Source organism: Colias eurytheme, chromosome 13 (genome assembly GCF_061535395.1).
Source record: "Colias eurytheme isolate Ceu_HAF_F1 chromosome 13, ilColEury1 Martin Lab GWU primary, whole genome shotgun sequence".
Lineage (NCBI taxonomy): Eukaryota > Metazoa > Arthropoda > Insecta > Lepidoptera > Pieridae > Colias > Colias eurytheme.
Genome location: NC_142992.1, coordinates 10,997,403 through 11,014,997, shown reverse-complemented (window position 1 = coordinate 11,014,997; position 17,595 = coordinate 10,997,403). Strand labels below are relative to the sequence as shown.

The window sequence follows — 17,595 nt, the reverse complement described above, 5'->3', positions numbered from 1 at the left end:
GCAATATATCATTTGAATCAATATGTAATTATAATTTCAAATGTCTAATTTTGGGCTTAAAACAGAATAAAGCTAAATTGAATATTAACATTTTCTTGTGATCAACACGAATACACTCAACAGAATATTGAGTCTTTGATTTTATTATTTCTGCTAATATTCTTTGCTTAAACCCAAAATTAAACTTCTCAACCAAGCTCATCAATATTTACTTATATCTCTTTACATCAAAAATACAGCGCGAGCCAGAAAAAAAGGGACGCAAAATAAAAAAAGCAACATTTTAATAGACAATTTCTTTCATACAAACATAAAATATACCAAGGATCGAATACGAATGAAATACAATATAAATAAATACATTTCATTCTCAATTAAACAATTTAACAATATAACGCATTTAATTACAACTATCTACATAAGTATAACTATATACAAATATCCGCTTACCTAGTCAATCTAATTGACCGTCCACTGACTGAGCAAAGATGTTATACCATATTTAATTTTTCATAAACGTCTGTTTTCACAAATAATTTCATCAGTAGTTTTAAAAACGTAAGAAATTAATTATAATGTAAAATTGAAATAAAATACACAGCTTTTCTATTCATATTTTTATAGTTTGCATAAAACGAGTGCAACATCACATTGCGAACAAAATACGTTATATAAATAAAATTGACCAATTTATATGCTCGTATTTGTACAATTTACATACGTTTGTTTCCATCACAGCACCACAGTGGACGCTCACAGTATCATTTAGCTATAAATAAGAACTACACTATCATAGAAGTTACCTTTAGAACACCTTATAATTTGATGGATGAGATTAGCGTTTGTTTGGACGATCAGAAAAACATTTATTGGAAAAAATATCGTGATATGATGGGAAAATCGAGAAATTTTTTATCAGTAAAGACGTTTATTTGCAGTTCAAGGAATATGGAGCAGAGTGCACCGCAAAATGTTTTTAATAGATAATGCCATTTAATAATATCACTTATGCTGATGAAAAAGATCTAGTATGGCGATGTGTTGACCGGACCCTTCATAATTTTGGAATTTGAACTTAAATGGGCCTGACATAGAGTGCAAAATGCCAGTTTTAAACGCACTGGATTCCACATTTACATTGTGGTCGGAATTTTCGCGTGTTTGGTGAAGAGTTCAGGGTATGGAGCCGCAATGTGTTTTGTTGCCCAAAAACTCGCTCTAGGTCTAGGGCTCGCCCTAGGGCGCGATACAATTAAGGGCGCTAGTCGGGCGAGTGCGGGGGCGCGGTGCTGAAGTAGGGCGCGGTGTGGGGCTGCAGCAGCGTGCGGCACACAGCACACACGCGCGCGGGTGGGGCGCTAGTCGGGCGAGTGCGGGGGCGCGGTGCTGAAGTAGGGCGCGGTGTGGGGCTGCAGCAGCGTGCGGCACACAGCACACACGCGCGCGGGTGGGGCGCTAGTCGGGCGAGTGCGGGGGCGCGGTGCTGAAGTAGGGCGCGGTGTGGGGCTGCAGCAGCGTGCGGCACACAGCACACACGCGTGCCGGCGCCCCGCGGGGCCCGCTCGCCACGCTGTGACCCGCACACGCGCTGCAGAAGATGCGCCCGCAGTGCCGGCAGTGCACCTGCACACAACAAACGTCACTCGAATGAGCAATTGGCATTTTTAAAAAATGTCTGAAACCGACAGAACCGAACAAAAGGCGATAAAATAGCTCGCAATGTGTTGTTATTTTATAAAATAACAAATCAACAAGGAGAAATTCGTGTTATGACTAATAAAAACACTCAAAATACGGTGAGGCAATGAAGAAAAGCTATAAAAATTTGGAAACTTGTTTAATTCAAATCGATTTCAAATAATTCATAATCATTAGCCACGGAGACCGCTTTTTGTTAGTTTAAAAACTATTTCTAGTTTGTTAAGATTTTAGTAAGGCGTTTGATAAAGTGCATCATTTGCTGTTCCTTAAAAAAACGTACAATTATTCATTAATTAACTAATTGCACCTTCACCATAAAATTATGTTATCCTTATGGTTTTGCGGGTTGTCTGGCAGAAATCGCTTACAGCGATAAGACCGCCCTCTGTACATATTTTAACTTTTATCGCTCTTCTGTTGTAATCCTGTATGTGTGTGCAATAAAGAATTTTTCATTTCATTCATTCATTCATTTCATTCAATTATTGAACGATAAGAATGAATGAATGTATGTTATACCCAAGATCTTGTTACAAGTTGTAAACTAATTAGTTAGCACAAAAATATTGAAATTTTAAGTATAATTACCTTCTTCTTGCTATTTGGCAGAGCCACGTGGCACGAGGGACACTCGTTGACGTCCTCGTCGTGCTGCCACCGCACTTCCGTGTCCGCCTCGCGGATGCGTTGTAGCTGTACCTGGTTATATATTTAAGAGTTTTTATTTGTATTTATACCTCAGCATAAATGCTGGTTGTAGCCACATTTACGGGCGGAAACCAAGTAAATTCAGCATTTGTAATTTATATTTTATGTGTCTGTCTGTCAAGTATTGTCATTTTCTTCTATTTGTAGGAATTTTCTTATTATTCTCCATGTAAGTAAGTTAATTATTACTGCTTTTTTTAGTCGAATAAATACGGCTTCTTCAAAATCAATTTGTTTTTGACTTTGTTTTACATGTTTGGAAATAACACCGGTAGTAGAAAAAACTATTTGTACAATGTATACTTTATACTTGTCTCTAAATTCGTACAACATCTTTCATATCATTATATTTACTATTTTTTTCAGATATTGTTTTTTGTATATTATGCATATTTGAAACTGCTATATCGATGAGGTAATTTGTTTTATTTATTTTTTGACTTGTTATAAAATTATTTTAATAAATATGCAATCTGTTAAAATGAATTGTTTTATCTGTAAGTATGGCGCGGTCGTAATATAGTTTATAATGATCGATTATTTTTATTTTGTGTGTGTGTGTGTACCTGCAGCGACTGCGAGAGTCGCACGAAGTCCTGCTGCACCTTCTCGCTGTTATCGAGCTCGAGCTGTAAAATGGACACGCGGTTGCGCGTCTCCGCCACTTCGCTGGCAAGACGCTTCTGTTTATGTCAAAAGAAAAATATATTTATAAAGAAGTTACAACATTATTATGTCGCTAGAAGTGCAAAAATACATGTTTAATGAAGTTATAACGTTATTATGTAGCGAATAAAGGTTACGGCGTCAGTCAGTACATTCCTTGTTATCGTGTTATTACTTATTAGGCTATCTTTTGTTTGTTAAGATTTTAATAAGGCGTTGGATATTGTGGATCAGTCGTTGTTACTTAAAAATATTAAAGAATGATACTCAAGAATGTACAATAATCCATGAATGCCATATGTCTTGTGGTATGACAACAGAAAAAACAAAAGTTATATTGTTATAAATCGCATCCCACTTTAATTATTTCGGGTGTTCCCCAAGGTTCTCATCTGGGACCTATTTTGTTTTTTATTTAAGTCCGTAGGCACGATATTTTTTCAAATGAATATTATTCACAGATAAAATAAAGCTACTTAACATTGCAAATTTTTAAGAATACAATATATATTACACCACACTTTTTTCTTTCTAACTCACCTTGTCTTCTAACAACTGCTCGATCATATCAGTGGAAGCTCGCAGCTTGTCCGCCAATTCTTTCATTTGCTCTCGCTCCGTTTGTAACCGGTCTAACTGCTCTCTGCAGGAAATAAATTCAACATTTTAACCAATAATTTACGATATCTTTAACATCCGGCTGATCTCGAAGAAATATTTTATTTGAATTTTGAACGACATTATTATTTATGAGAAATTAATTCAAAAAGCAGCTGGTTCCGCAGCTCCTGTTCACTTGCAGCTGCTGCAACAGTAAGTATCCAGCTGCAGGTCACCTGCACTCCCGGAGCTCGGTGCTGCTGCTGGCCAGAGCAGCCTCCTGCTGGTGAAGCAGCGCTCCGTGCGAGAGCAGCTGGTTCCGCAGCTCCTGTTCACTTGCAGCTGCTGCAACAGTAAGTATCCAGCTGCAGGTCACCTGCACTCCCGGAGCTCGGTGCTGCTGCTGGCCAGAGCAGCCTCCTGCTGGTGAAGCAGCGCTCCGTGCGAGAGCAGCTGGTTCCGCAGCTCCTGTTCACTTGCAGCTGCTGCAACAGTAAGTATCCAGCTGCAGGTCACCTGCACTCCCGGAGCTCGGTGCTGCTGCTGGCCAGAGCAGCCTCCTGCTGGTGAAGCAGCGCTCCGTGCGAGAGCAGCTGGTTCCGCAGCTCCTGTTCACTTGCAGCTGCTGCAACAGTAAGTATCCAGCTGCAGGTCACCTGCACTCCCGGAGCTCGGTGCTGCTGCTGGCCAGAGCAGCCTCCTGCTGGTGAAGCAGCGCTCCGTGCGAGAGCAGCTGGTTCCGCAGCTCCTGTTCACTTGCAGCTGCTGCAACAGTAAGTATCCAGCTGCAGGTCACCTGCACTCCCGGAGCTCGGTGCTGCTGCTGGCCAGAGCAGCCTCCTGCTGGTGAAGCAGCGCTCCGTGCGAGAGCAGCTGGTTCCGCAGCTCCTGTTCACTTGCAGCTGCTGCAACAGTAAGTATCCAGCTGCAGGTCACCTGCACTCCCGGAGCTCGGTGCTGCTGCTGGCCAGAGCAGCCTCCTGCTGGTGAAGCAGCGCTCCGTGCGAGAGCAGCTGGTTCCGCAGCTCCTGTTCACTTGCAGCTGCTGCAACAGTAAGTATCCAGCTGCAGGTCACCTGCACTCCCGGAGCTCGGTGCTGCTGCTGGCCAGAGCAGCCTCCTGCTGGTGAAGCAGCGCTCCGTGCGAGAGCAGCTGGTTCCGCAGCTCCTGTTCACTTGCAGCTGCTGCAACAGTAAGTATCCAGCTGCAGGTCACCTGCACTCCCGGAGCTCGGTGCTGCTGCTGGCCAGAGCAGCCTCCTGCTGGTGAAGCAGCGCTCCGTGCGAGAGCAGCTGGTTCCGCAGCTCCTGTTCACTTGCAGCTGCTGCAACAGTAAGTATCCAGCTGCAGGTCACCTGCACTCCCGGAGCTCGGTGCTGCTGCTGGCCAGAGCAGCCTCCTGCTGGTGAAGCAGCGCTCCGTGCGAGAGCAGCTGGTTCCGCAGCTCCTGTTCACTTGCAGCTGCTGCAACAGTAAGTATCCAGCTGCAGGTCACCTGCACTCCCGGAGCTCGGTGCTGCTGCTGGCCAGAGCAGCCTCCTGCTGGTGAAGCAGCGCTCCGTGCGAGAGCAGCTGGTTCCGCAGCTCCTGTTCACTTGCAGCTGCTGCAACAGTAAGTATCCAGCTGCAGGTCACCTGCACTCCCGGAGCTCGGTGCTGCTGCTGGCCAGAGCAGCCTCCTGCTGGTGAAGCAGCGCTCCGTGCGAGAGCAGCTGGTTCCGCAGCTCCTGTTCACTTGCAGCTGCTGCAACAGTAAGTATCCAGCTGCAGGTCACCTGCACTCCCGGAGCTCGGTGCTGCTGCTGGCCAGAGCAGCCTCCTGCTGGTGAAGCAGCGCTCCGTGCGAGAGCAGCTGGTTCCGCAGCTCCTGTTCACTTGCTGCTGCTTCTTCGCGCCCGAGCTGGCAGAAGATCAGCTGTTCGCGCAGCTGCAGGCACTGTTCTTGTAACTCCTTCAAAAAAACGTTTAATTTGTAATAAACAGTACAATTATCCCAAAGTTTATTCAGTCAAGTGAAAGTGAAAGTGGAAGAATATTTTACTTACTATCGCGTTATCAGGTAGATTTATAATTTCGTTCTGCATGTCGGCCGCTTTTTTCGTATACTGGCCGATTAGCATCGCATTGTCCCGCTCTAAACTGTAACACAAAAGAGAACAAGTGACTTTCAACTAAAAAACGAATATAACTTGGAATTACTATCTCCTATCCCCGTGTATTTCCCAAAGCCCTAACATACCTTTACTTACCTTTACTCGAAGCCCAATTTCTTCTGCAGCATTTCTTTGGACACTTATTCTTTCTCCTAAAGACCCTAACTTCCCTCTTGCCCAAGGATTACCTGTCCAATTTCCTCTGCAGGGTTTCTCTATCCACGGTCAAGGTAGTGACCTGTTCCAATGCTCTCTGCGAAGCCTCTTCAGCAGCAGCAGACCTGTTCTACAGCAGCTCTTTTACTTAGTAACCTGTTCCATGGCACTGAAATATATGTTCCAGGGCTCTTAACTTGCTGCACCAACTGACCTGTCCAATTTCCTCTGCAGGGTCTCCCGATCTACAGTCAATGTGGTGACCTGTTCCAATGCTCTCTGCGAAGCCTCTTCAGCAGCAGCAGACCTGTTCTGCAGCAGCTCGTGAGCTTCTTTCAGCGCGTTGGAAAGTTCTGTGACTCGGGATCCGCTGTCAGATCTTTCCGCTTGCCAAGTTCGGATCGTTTCGTCGTGGATGGAACGGACCCCTTCTAGTTCTTCTGTTGCCTGGATGAGAGTGGAGAGTAGTTATTAGTATTTATAATGATAAAATAACTTTTCTAGAATAAAGACAAAGATTGAATTGAAATTCATTTGGTTTGAAGTAAGTTCTGCTTGGAGTGTTTAAAAAGAATATATCAATCACCTTTCCTTGGACATAGTGACGAGAAGAATGCGGGTTTAAATGATCCGTCTCATGATAATAATTTTTTCACACACTTATTTTAAGTGAAACTTCTTTAGGCGCGTTAAGAGTAAAATTTCAAGATCGCGTCATGGCAATAACGTCGCGTCATGGCAATACCGTCACGTCATGGATTAAAGCGACGATTGTGATATATTTTTCTTTTGATGAAACTTCTTTCGTGCCAAAGAAGTTTCACACACGCTCCTTTTTTACAATTTTTTTGAAGTGAAAACTTCTTTAGCGGCGTTGAGCACTTTTTCTGTAATGGATATAAAATCTTTAACTCGCGTCAGGACACGTGACGTGACCTGATCGAAAAAGCGTAAGACGGATTTTTTTTTTTTTAGCCCTTATATTCCATGCGTAAGACGGATACCATTCCAAAATATCAAACATGCTGAACGTTAATAATCAAGTTTTCACTTCTGCCGGCACTCCCGGAGTGCAACCCGTCTTTTTTTTTAATTTTTTTATGTCCCCACCAGCCTGAGCGCCTGCTCCGCTCGTGCAGCCCGCTCTGCAGCCGCGTGCGCTCGCGCCTGCTCGGCCACCAGCTGCCGCTCGTAGTTCGCGCACATGTCGCACCCGCTGCTGCTTGCTGCTTGCTGGCTCTCCGCTGCTGCTGTTTTAAACCAATATACATATAAAAGTGTATTTTTAACAAATAAACACAAGAAGATGCTGACATTCTATCTATACTTCTATACTAATATTATAAAGAGGAAAAATTTGTATGTATGTATGGTTTTCACGCATAAACTACTGGACCGATTTTGATGAAATTTGGCACAGATAATCTTCAGACCCTGAGAAAGAACATAGGCTACCCTTTATTGCGAAATATGTACCACGGGCGAAGCCGGGACGAACCGCTAGTACAATATAAACGTTAAAAAAAGCTCCAATTTTGCGTAGAGATTTTAAAAAGTAAATCTCCAACGTAGAGATGAGGGGCTTCAGACGTTATTTGAATCTCCATTGTGTGGCAAACGCGCACATTGACACGAGGTGAGTGCATTAAAGCCCGCTCGTTCAAATCACTCGCATACAAGCGGAAAAATATGCGCACACACTCATCTTTGGGATAAAGACGCAAGATATCCCGCAGTAACGCGTTTTTGGACGAACGGCGATGAATGAAAGTAGTAAAAGCTGACGTGAATCCACAAAACGCAAGTACGCGCGAAGATACGTTGACACGCAACATACAGCATCTTGCGTAGAAATGTTATAATCGCTTTGGGTTGGTAGTGCGTGTCAATGTACCACGCTAATAGATTTTTTTTCACACATTTAAATTCAAAGGGTTATTAGCCTAAAATTTTATCATAGTCCGTAATAAATAAACATTCTGACGAAAAACTTACCTAAATCTGTTTTAGCATCTCCAGTCGTATTGCTTGTGACGACAGTCGTATTAGCCGCTGACTTCTGAAATATTTACAAATAAACTTCTGTGAAACCATTTCCGATGAGTTACTATATTTCAATTTATTATGCTGTTAATGTTAAATAACTACAATTTCGTTTCTAAATATTAAGCCTCAAAGAAAAATACCGTGGCAAAATAATAAAAAGTCTAAAGTTTACTACAAATATTATTAAATGAGATAACAAAAGAGAGAAATGAATGTATGTGATCCAAAAATAAATTATTTAAGTTATCAAGGAATAAAAATAGTTAAAAAAAACTAAAAAACACGCTTTTTATAGAAACCGAACTAAAAAATGGAATAGTTTTATCAAATTAGTGTATTGTCATCGGTCCTCAATAAATCTGCAAAGTTTGAACGAAATCTGGCCGTTTAAAGTGGGTCAAAATCGCGCCCAAAGAAGTCGGTTACAAACATACAAACATACAGGTGAAGCTAATATAAAGCGTGTAATAATTAACTCATACATTATTAAAATATCAATTAAAACAGTATTCAAACCCTTATTTTTATGTATTTACATACCAGAGCTTCTTGCAACCTCGCATCAGTTTCTCTGAGTTTATTCTTTAGAGCACCAATCTCCATTTCCATAGGCTGTATGATTGATCGGACCAGTTCGCCATCTTCCACGTTTTGCACCTAATTATAAAACAAATTTAATTTTTATTTCGTTGTAAATTAGTCTGGCATCCCACCCTTAGAAAGATGAATGATGAATAACAGGGGTAAATGGAAAGGTCACGGAAGAATTCCAACCAATACCCGCAGCCCCATCATTAAAGCTCGATGGAACACAGTGGGGTTTTAGTCGGTCAGAATCCGACAAAACCCACGGCTCCTTCCCCGGGGGCTGTGGGTATCTTTGGAAGATTTCCCCACTATAAAAAAGGGGTAAATGGAGAAATTAAATTATTTAGTCTGAAAAACTGATTATTGGCAGAGATGGAAATTGGTATTTTGAGGGTGCATAATTAAATGCAATCTGAATCAAAATAAAGAATCTAGAAAAGCTTAAATTACTTATTATGATGAGGGTAGATGAATGATTAAAAACAAATTATGAAATTATACAACGTTGCAACTTGCAAGGGTACTGGATGAACTCCAAGCCACTTATAAGTCATGATTAGGACTATGTGAACTAGACTTAGCAGTTATTTTCTTAAAAGTTAAAGACAAAAGCGTTGTGATGCTATAACGAAAAAACATGCAAAACTAACTGAAAATTATAGTAAAGCTTGTTGGTCAAAATTTAATTAAACGTGTCTAGTGTATTTTTTGTATTACCATTGTATTAAATACTTATAAATTACTAGTGGTCCGCCCCGGCTTCGCCCGTGGTACCTACATGTTTAAAATATCCTATCTCTCAAGTTGGATCGAACTGCTCATGGTGTGCGAATTTTATTATACATAATCGGTTAAGTGGTTTAGGAGTCCATTGAGGACAATCATTGTGACACGAGATTTATACATAAGATAATACAGGAATATACGGTGTGAATGTAGAAAAAAACGTCATAGAGTTCAGGTTGTTTCAGAGGAACCACAATAATTTTGTGTTTAGTATTTTGATTCTACAATACTGCATTTCCACGGACCGTTTACCGTTGAAAGTTACTTTCGCATTTATAATATTAGTATGGATGTACTATTTATTAAATAGGTTTGAAGTTGGTGCCGAACATTATGCACTTAGTATTAAGCCCGTGCACCGACATCAAACCTTTTTAATAAATAGCACATATAAATAATATGTAGTAAATAATAATGTCAAATCTTTTTTATTTCTTACTTTTCCGTTTTTGAAGTCGGTTGTTTTTAACGCAGTTATTTTTATTAGTGAATATTAAGCTTTCCGTGCGATATGAGCTTTTTGTGAAAATTAAGCTCTCCGTGCGATTAGAGCTTTTTGTGAAAATTAAGCTCTCCATGCGTTTAGAGCTTTTTGTGAAAATAAAGCTCTCCGTGAAATTAGAGCTTTTTGTGAAAATTAAGCTTTCCGTGCGATTAGCTTTTTGTGAAAATTAAGCTCTCCGTGCGATGAGAGCTTTTTGTGAAAATTAAGCTCTCCGTGCGATGAGTTTTTGTGAAAATTAAGCTCTCCGTGCGATTAGAGCTTTTTGTGAAAATTAAGCTCTCCATGGGATTAGAGCTCTTTGTGAAAAATAAGCTCTCCGTGCGATTATAGCTTTTTTGAAAATTAAGCCTCCGTACGATTAGAGCTTTTTGTGAAAATTAAGCTCTCCATGCGATTAGAGCTTTTTGTGAAAATTAAGCTCTCTGTGTGATTAGAGCTTCTTGTGAAAATTAAGCTTTCCGTGTGATTAGAGCTTTTTGTGAAAATTAAGCTCTCCATGCGATTAGAGCTTTTTTGTGAAAATTAAGCTTTCCGTGCGAATAGAGCTTTTTGTGAATATAAAGCTTTTCGTGCGATTAGAGCTGTTTATGAAAATTAAGCTCTCCATGCGATTAGAGCTTTTTTGTGAAAATTAAGCTCTCCGTGCGATTAGAGCTTTTTGTGAAAATTAAGCTTTCCGTGCGATTAGAGCTTTTATCGAAAATTAAGCTCTCCGTGCGATTAGAGCTTTTTGTGAAAATTAAGCTTTCCGTGCGATTAGAGCTTTTTGCGAAAATTAAGCTCTCCGTGCGATTAAAGCTTTTTGTGAAAATTAAGCTTTCCGTGCGATTAAAGCTTTTTGTGAAAATTAAGCTCTCCGTGCGATGAGTTTTTTGTGAAAATTAAGCTCTCCGTGCGATTAGAGCTTTTTTGTGAAAATTTAGCTTTCCGTGCAATTAGAGCCTTTAATGAAAATTAAGCTCTCCATGCGATTTTATGCGGTTATCAATTCGGCCGGTATATTTTTTTTTATGTATGTACACCGTACACCGTATGTTTTTTCGGATAGGCCCAGTAGTTTTTATTTTATGAGCATTTTTGTCTGTACTCGATGACTAAGTTGATATGTAGCAAGTAACTTTGATTCACTTCCCGGTAACCGATTGAGCTGAAATTTTGTATACGTATGTATATTTGATAGCGATGAAACATTATCATGACATGAAGCTGATATTTGATGATGGAATCGGAAGGTGGCCATAGGAACTCAGTAATATATTGACTCAACTTTATCGAGTTTGGGCTCGTTTGATTCGTGTTGAAAAATACACTAAAAAGTATTAAATAAAAATAACTGCGTTAAAAACAACCGACTTCAAAAACGGAAAAGTAAGAAATAAAAAAGATTTGATATTATTAACTACTACATAATATTATTGTACATATTTCGCAATAAAAAGTGGCCTATGTCCTTTCTCGGGTATCAAAATATCTCTATACCAAATTTCATGCAAATTGGTTCAGTAGTTAAGGCGTGATTGAGTAACAGACAGACAGACAGAGTTACTTTCGCATTTATAATATTAGTATGGATAATGTTGTGTTTGTGTGGGAATAAATGGTTTCTTTATTTCTTTAAAAACCTCAAACTATACTATAAACAAAATCTCAAACTCTCAATCAGGTGGGGATTTTTTTTTTCTTTTTTTATACTGAAAGTTGAAACTATACCTCAATCAAAATGTCAATTATCATGTGTGAAAAAAGGCTAATTCGGAAATTAAAGCTATTAAACGCGATTTATTCTTCTGCAGTGTGCGAAACGTCTAGAAAATAATATGAATAAATGGCGTTTAAATACCGTTAAATTTCTAAATGAATACTCGCGTAAAACCAAACACTAGAAAAGGCTTAGTTCTAAATATCTACACCTACCTTCCTAGTGGGCGTGTCCTCGGTGTCAGCGCCGAGTTTCCGCGCCAGCGTGCGCACGAGCGTCGCCGGCGCGAGCGACACCTCCTGCCACACGCGACAACTTACCCGGGAGAAGGTACGGGATATACCGAGCGGGGAGCCGGTGGACATTGTTTATACGATACTTTTGTTTTAAACTTTACTGATATTCAATGTTAGAAGTATTTAACGGTCGAGTAGTGGGGAGCCGGTAGGCATTGTGGGAACTACCTTTTTGTTAACTTTACTGATAATCAATGTTAAAAGTGCTATTTAACGGTCACCGAGTGGGGAGCTGCTAGCCATAGTAGATACATACTTAATACTATACTTTTGTTTTTAAATGGTACAAGTGGAGCTTTTTAAACGTGACAACACAAATAAAGGCAGAAGTACAACTTCTTCACTGTTTGACACGTATGTCAGAAATCAGAAGTAAAACATTTAAAACCGATGTTTTATTTTATCAATAAAATTGTAAGCTTTTCGATTGGTAAAAAATTTTATAGACCTTCTTCAGTGACAAAACTTTTGTCAAAATTATTGTTAAAAATGTTTACCATTTCGGCCTAGATATCCAAATAAAAATTGATCTGATTCTAATTAAAGGTAATGAAAAGAACCTACAACACATAACAACTCCAATAAAGATATTCAAATTGTAAAATAATTGGCAGTAATCCCACAAAACGATATATCCCGCATTCACATAAAACACATACGCTCAGCAAATGCAACATATTGAAACATAGTCAAATAAAACACCACACTTTACTGTGTATGGAAAGTAAGTTTAGGTTTTTACGAATTTGAATAGTTTTACATTATGCAGTTAAGGGCTAAGTGATAGTAGATAAGCGTTAGGATGGTTTTACGTTTAGTTTTTTTTTAATTCATCTTTTGAAAAATACATAGCTTGTGTTATTGCTGCTAAAATTAGTTATTGTTATAAGACAAAGCATTGAAAATTGCATTTAATAAAAAAAACACGTGTTAGATTTAATGGAACGTATTTAAGAAAGTCTTCAAGTTATTCTTTGTCCTATATTTTTGTTTATAGAACCTAAAAAAAATGAAGAAAAAAAGATGAAATAAGTCCATATTAAAAATTCTCTAGATATTTACAAAGGCTGTTTTTAGTTCGTAAATTGCCTAAATGATAAGTGGTGTAAATTTGTAAAGTTGTCTTGAATATCAATGACTACGAGAGATAATAAACGGAGACCTACTTAGACATCACACATTGTGCTGATAACTAGGAACTTTTTACGGGAAATATTTTTAATGTATTAAAACGCGAATTATACTTATACCGAAACATTTACAAACTTAGTGACATTTTTAACTTATATTGTTATCTATATTTTATTAATTGGTACATTTTTATTACATTGATATTTTACATACGTAAGTTACGTACTGAAGTGTACACACAGTGCAATTTTCAAAACATTTTTTCACAAAAAATAACAAAAAATTTCAAAAAATTCACTCAAGCATTGCACACAAGTCGCTTGTCATGCCTCTCAATCGTACCTGCTGCTGAGATCTGAGTTGCGCGAGTTGTTGTTCCAATTCAAGGTTCTTGTTGCGCAGGCGCCGGACCTCCTCTATACTGGAGGACGAGGCTTCTATTGTTTCTGAAAAGTCGACTTTATTTGTATGGCAATAAGGTACATAATGGGGTAAAAAGGTAAAACTAATGTTTTGCTACATAGCTGCTGTTCAAATATGGATATACTTTATATTTATGATATTGATATACTTCTGTTTTATTCAAATTTGAAACATATTTTTATACAACGAAGGTTCACCGTCACATGCTTAAATTAGTATGAGTTCTGTCCTATACAAGAGAAAGAGGTTGCTTATGTTTCTGAGGAATGTGAACGTTATTTATACAAGTTAATCAATCTATACAAATATTATAAAAAATTGAAACTTTATCAAATATCCATATGATAATAAATCCCAATCCCTCTTAAATATTATAAATGTATGTAAATCAGTAAACTTGCAAGAAACTCATTTAAAAGTATTTTAAATTTTAAATATAATACAAAATATGTACCTTGTGGACCCCACCAGCAAAACGTTGGTAACATTATTACAAACTAATCACAACAAAAAGGTTTTAAAAACTGAGAGGAAAAAGTGCTAACTTGTTAATTTTATATTACTGATAACAGAATGTTAATTAGGACCAAATCAACGACAGATTTATTGTTTCATGTTTAGTGTTATATGTTGTGGGCATAGTGTAGGTTCTATTTATATATCTTGTTTGGGCCCAGCGACAGGTCACGGATGAATTCTACCTATACCCCTGGCCCTGTCGTTGATGCGGCTTGACGGTTGGTCGGTAGGAATCCGACATAACCCACGGCCCCTTCCCCTGAGGCCGATTTATATTAAGATGTGTGTTAGTGATAAATTTTTAATTTATAATTGTTTCTTGTACAATTAAGTAATGATTAACAATGTGTGAAGAAAGATTGTGATATACGTCCATTGAAAAAGTATATATTGTCAGTGTTTTTGTAAAATTTTATAGTGTGTTAAAACAATAATTTTCAAAATTAAAAAAAATGTCTCGTCAGTAAGTTTGACACTGAAGGTACAATAAATAGAAAGCAAGTATGAAATACTTCTACTGCATAATATAATACTGTTAGACGTAACTTTTCATTTAATATTTTTGTGGATGAATAGTTGTCAATGTAGTTGTCATTATTTCATGTCTGAACATGCTTAACTGTCGAATACTATAAAAAGCCGCTTTCCATTGAATCGTGGTGCATTCGTACGAATCGTGCCTAGGGGCTCGGACGTTGTTTATACAACGTTCAACCCAACTACCCTCACTTTGTTAATAGTCGTTGACTAACTGCGATTTGTTATCAACTACCTGTATCAATTAGGCAGTTGTGTAGAATTGCAGTACATTCTCATTACATTCAAATTTATATTTAACCTAGCCTCACGTGCAATTTCTTATAATACAACATACTCAAAACATTGTAGTAGTATTTTTTACAATTAAAATATATTAACTTACCACTAACTAACATCTGCAAGCTCTGTATTTCCGACTTCTGGTTCTCACTGAGCGTCTGCAGCTGCTGCAGCTCCGCCCGAAGACCCAGCACTTCAGAGTCCAGCTGCTCCTTCTCTAAACGGAGCTTTCTGAGATCATCTGGAAGAATTATAACGCTAAAACTATTTAAAAGGTAAAATAATGTAATTGTAAGTGGGACACAGTTTTATTAGTTTAAGGGCTGATTTTTCAATCCTTGGTTAAAACTTATTCGTTGAATAATGTATAAAACTACCATTTTAAAAACATATTCTAATTGCCCGTATTTGACAGTTTACGTGACATTTTAATATTATCGTGTAAAACTTTATTGGACGGATAAGTTTTATTCAAGCATTGAAAAATCAGCCCTAATTCAAATAATATATTATATTGCATTTTAACAATTATAGAAAAGCCCTGTGATAATATGACATGCCATATACTTATATATACTAATATTATAAAGCTGAAGAGTTTGTTTGTTTGTTTGTTTAAACGCGCTAATCTCAGGAACTACTGGTCCGATTTGAAAAATTCTTTTGGTTATAGATAGCCCATTTATGGAGGAAGGCTATAGCCTATATATCATCACGCTAAGACCAACAGGAGCCAAGCAACGCAGGGCACAGCTAGTTGTTTGATAAACACAAGTAATTATAAAAAGGTAAATTTCAGGTAAAACATTGGGTTTTTAAAGATAAAATTGAAAAGCCTGAATAAATTAAACCATTTTTAGTTTTTAGATATAGAATACCAGAACATTAATTATATTAAAATTTAGAGCATTAAGAATTTAACAGATTAGGTGTTGACTTGTTATCTTTAGTATGAATCTTATATATAAAAATGAATCGCAAAATGTGTTGGTAAGCGCATAACTCAAGAACGGCTGAACCAATTTCGATAATTCTTTTTTTATTATATTCCTTGAAGTACGAGGATGGTTTTAATGTAGAGAAAACGTAAACATGTACCACGGGCGAAGCCGGGGCGGACCGCTAGTATTCAATATTATTATTCACGAGGCGATTTAGGTATATTAAATTAAAATTGCCAACTTATTATAATGTGATAATAGGAATAACATGCGTTTTATTTTTATATCAAGTCACTGGCTATATTTTAGTACCCACGACCTCGGATTATTTGTTATTCGCAGAAACTAAATTAAAAATCTTTATGTAAATACAAAGCCTTCAAAGTCAAATAACAACACACATCGAGCTTTACGAACCTTCCTTTTGTAAGAACAACTCTTTCATTTTCGCTCTTTGCATATTAAATTCCTCTTCCAGATCCCGCTTCGATTGGTCTACTGGTCCTCCGCTTTCACCCTCCACTTGAAACAGAAACTTTTCTCAATTTCCTGCAGGCATGAACACGATTAGGCAATAATACAAAACACACCTTTCGTCGCTGGCTCGCCGGACATCGTCGACGATTCATTCATAACTGCCTATTTAAATATATCACTATACTAAGCTTAAATTGAAAATAATGAGCATAATTTTAGTGCTATTCTAAATAGATAGAGAATAATAACAATACATTGAGATCAGCCCAGCCGTGATCACCGAATTACCAATTAATTTTGACAAATGACGTTTGCAGCGTGTCAATGTCAATGTTACCAGTGACATCTATCATATGCTAAGGTACAGAAATTTTATAGAAATTTGGATTACGATCTGTGATTACGACTATATTTTGTGATGTTATTGTTTATACTACTAATTTTATTCCCTCCTAAATTTATGCCCGTTGCTTTCATTTAATTCACTTTGTTGCGTGCCATCCATCCATACCAATCCATCCTTGATTTTACTCCAATCAAGGTATATAGTGTCTCTTTTATAACATCCAAACTATAATTTTTACTATATTTGGTTCAGTGGTTTCTATTATAATGAAAATATATCAGACAGTCAAAGGTGGTCAAAGTTTCTATGGCTCATAATAAGGCTCATAATAACTACGTAGTTGTGATTTACCACCATAATATTTTTTTAAAGATGTTGTTTAATACTTAGATCATTAAGTTACTTAATGATTAGCAGCCGTACAAATAAAAACTTGCTTATTCAAACCTTATGCAATGCATAGATATGATAAGAATAAATAAAGAATAAGGATGTCATAATTTCTTACAAATAAATTTGTAATAACGTCGATGTAACTATGCTCACGCTATGCAATAGGCGCGGAGCGGCAACGTCGCAATTCATTCACAAAATTATGAAAAACATTGAAATTGTCTACGGTTAAACCTTGGTGCTGTCATTTTGACGGCTGACGCTCGTTTGACTTTGACTTCGTCGAATTTATTGTGAAGTTTCATCATACTATGTTCTGTTTATTTATTTTTTAAATATCTATTTGAAATAATTTAAATATATCATTAAATATGCAAGCAAATGAAAGAGAACCCTATCCAATATCCGGAGAACAGAAGATAAACCCACCTTGAGATAGAGAGTTGCCAAATAACTGGTACTCAAAACATACAACTCCAAGCTTAGAAGATTTATATTGTCAACGAAAGTTTATATTATTGTGATAAGTTTAGAAATAAGTGTTTTATGTATGTATGGTTTGGCGCATGTCGTTAATAAATAAATCATTATAAATATCAAAAAGGGTTTTTCATAATTTCGTATATTTTGACATTTCATAC

General features: G+C 37.8%; 1 protein-coding gene across 1 annotated transcript; it reads right to left on the bottom strand.

Annotated features, from left to right (window-relative positions):
• Positions 1-382: 382 nt before the first annotated feature.
• Rbpn-5 (Rab GTPase-binding effector protein rabaptin-5) lies at positions 383-16,520 on the bottom strand. The gene is made up of 15 exons (XM_090108519.1): positions 16,329-16,520; positions 16,156-16,260; positions 14,901-15,038; positions 13,379-13,482; positions 11,825-11,908; positions 8,572-8,688; positions 7,981-8,044; positions 7,096-7,235; positions 6,200-6,432; positions 5,722-5,815; positions 5,452-5,627; positions 3,616-3,718; positions 2,976-3,092; positions 2,290-2,400; positions 383-1,623 (listed from the first exon to the last, which is right to left on the bottom strand). Exons 1-15 carry the CDS (start codon positions 16,369-16,371, stop codon positions 1,456-1,458), a joined length of 1,797 nt encoding a protein of 598 aa, XP_089964645.1. The 5' UTR covers positions 16,372-16,520; the 3' UTR covers positions 383-1,455.
• Positions 16,521-17,595: the final 1,075 nt, after the last annotated feature.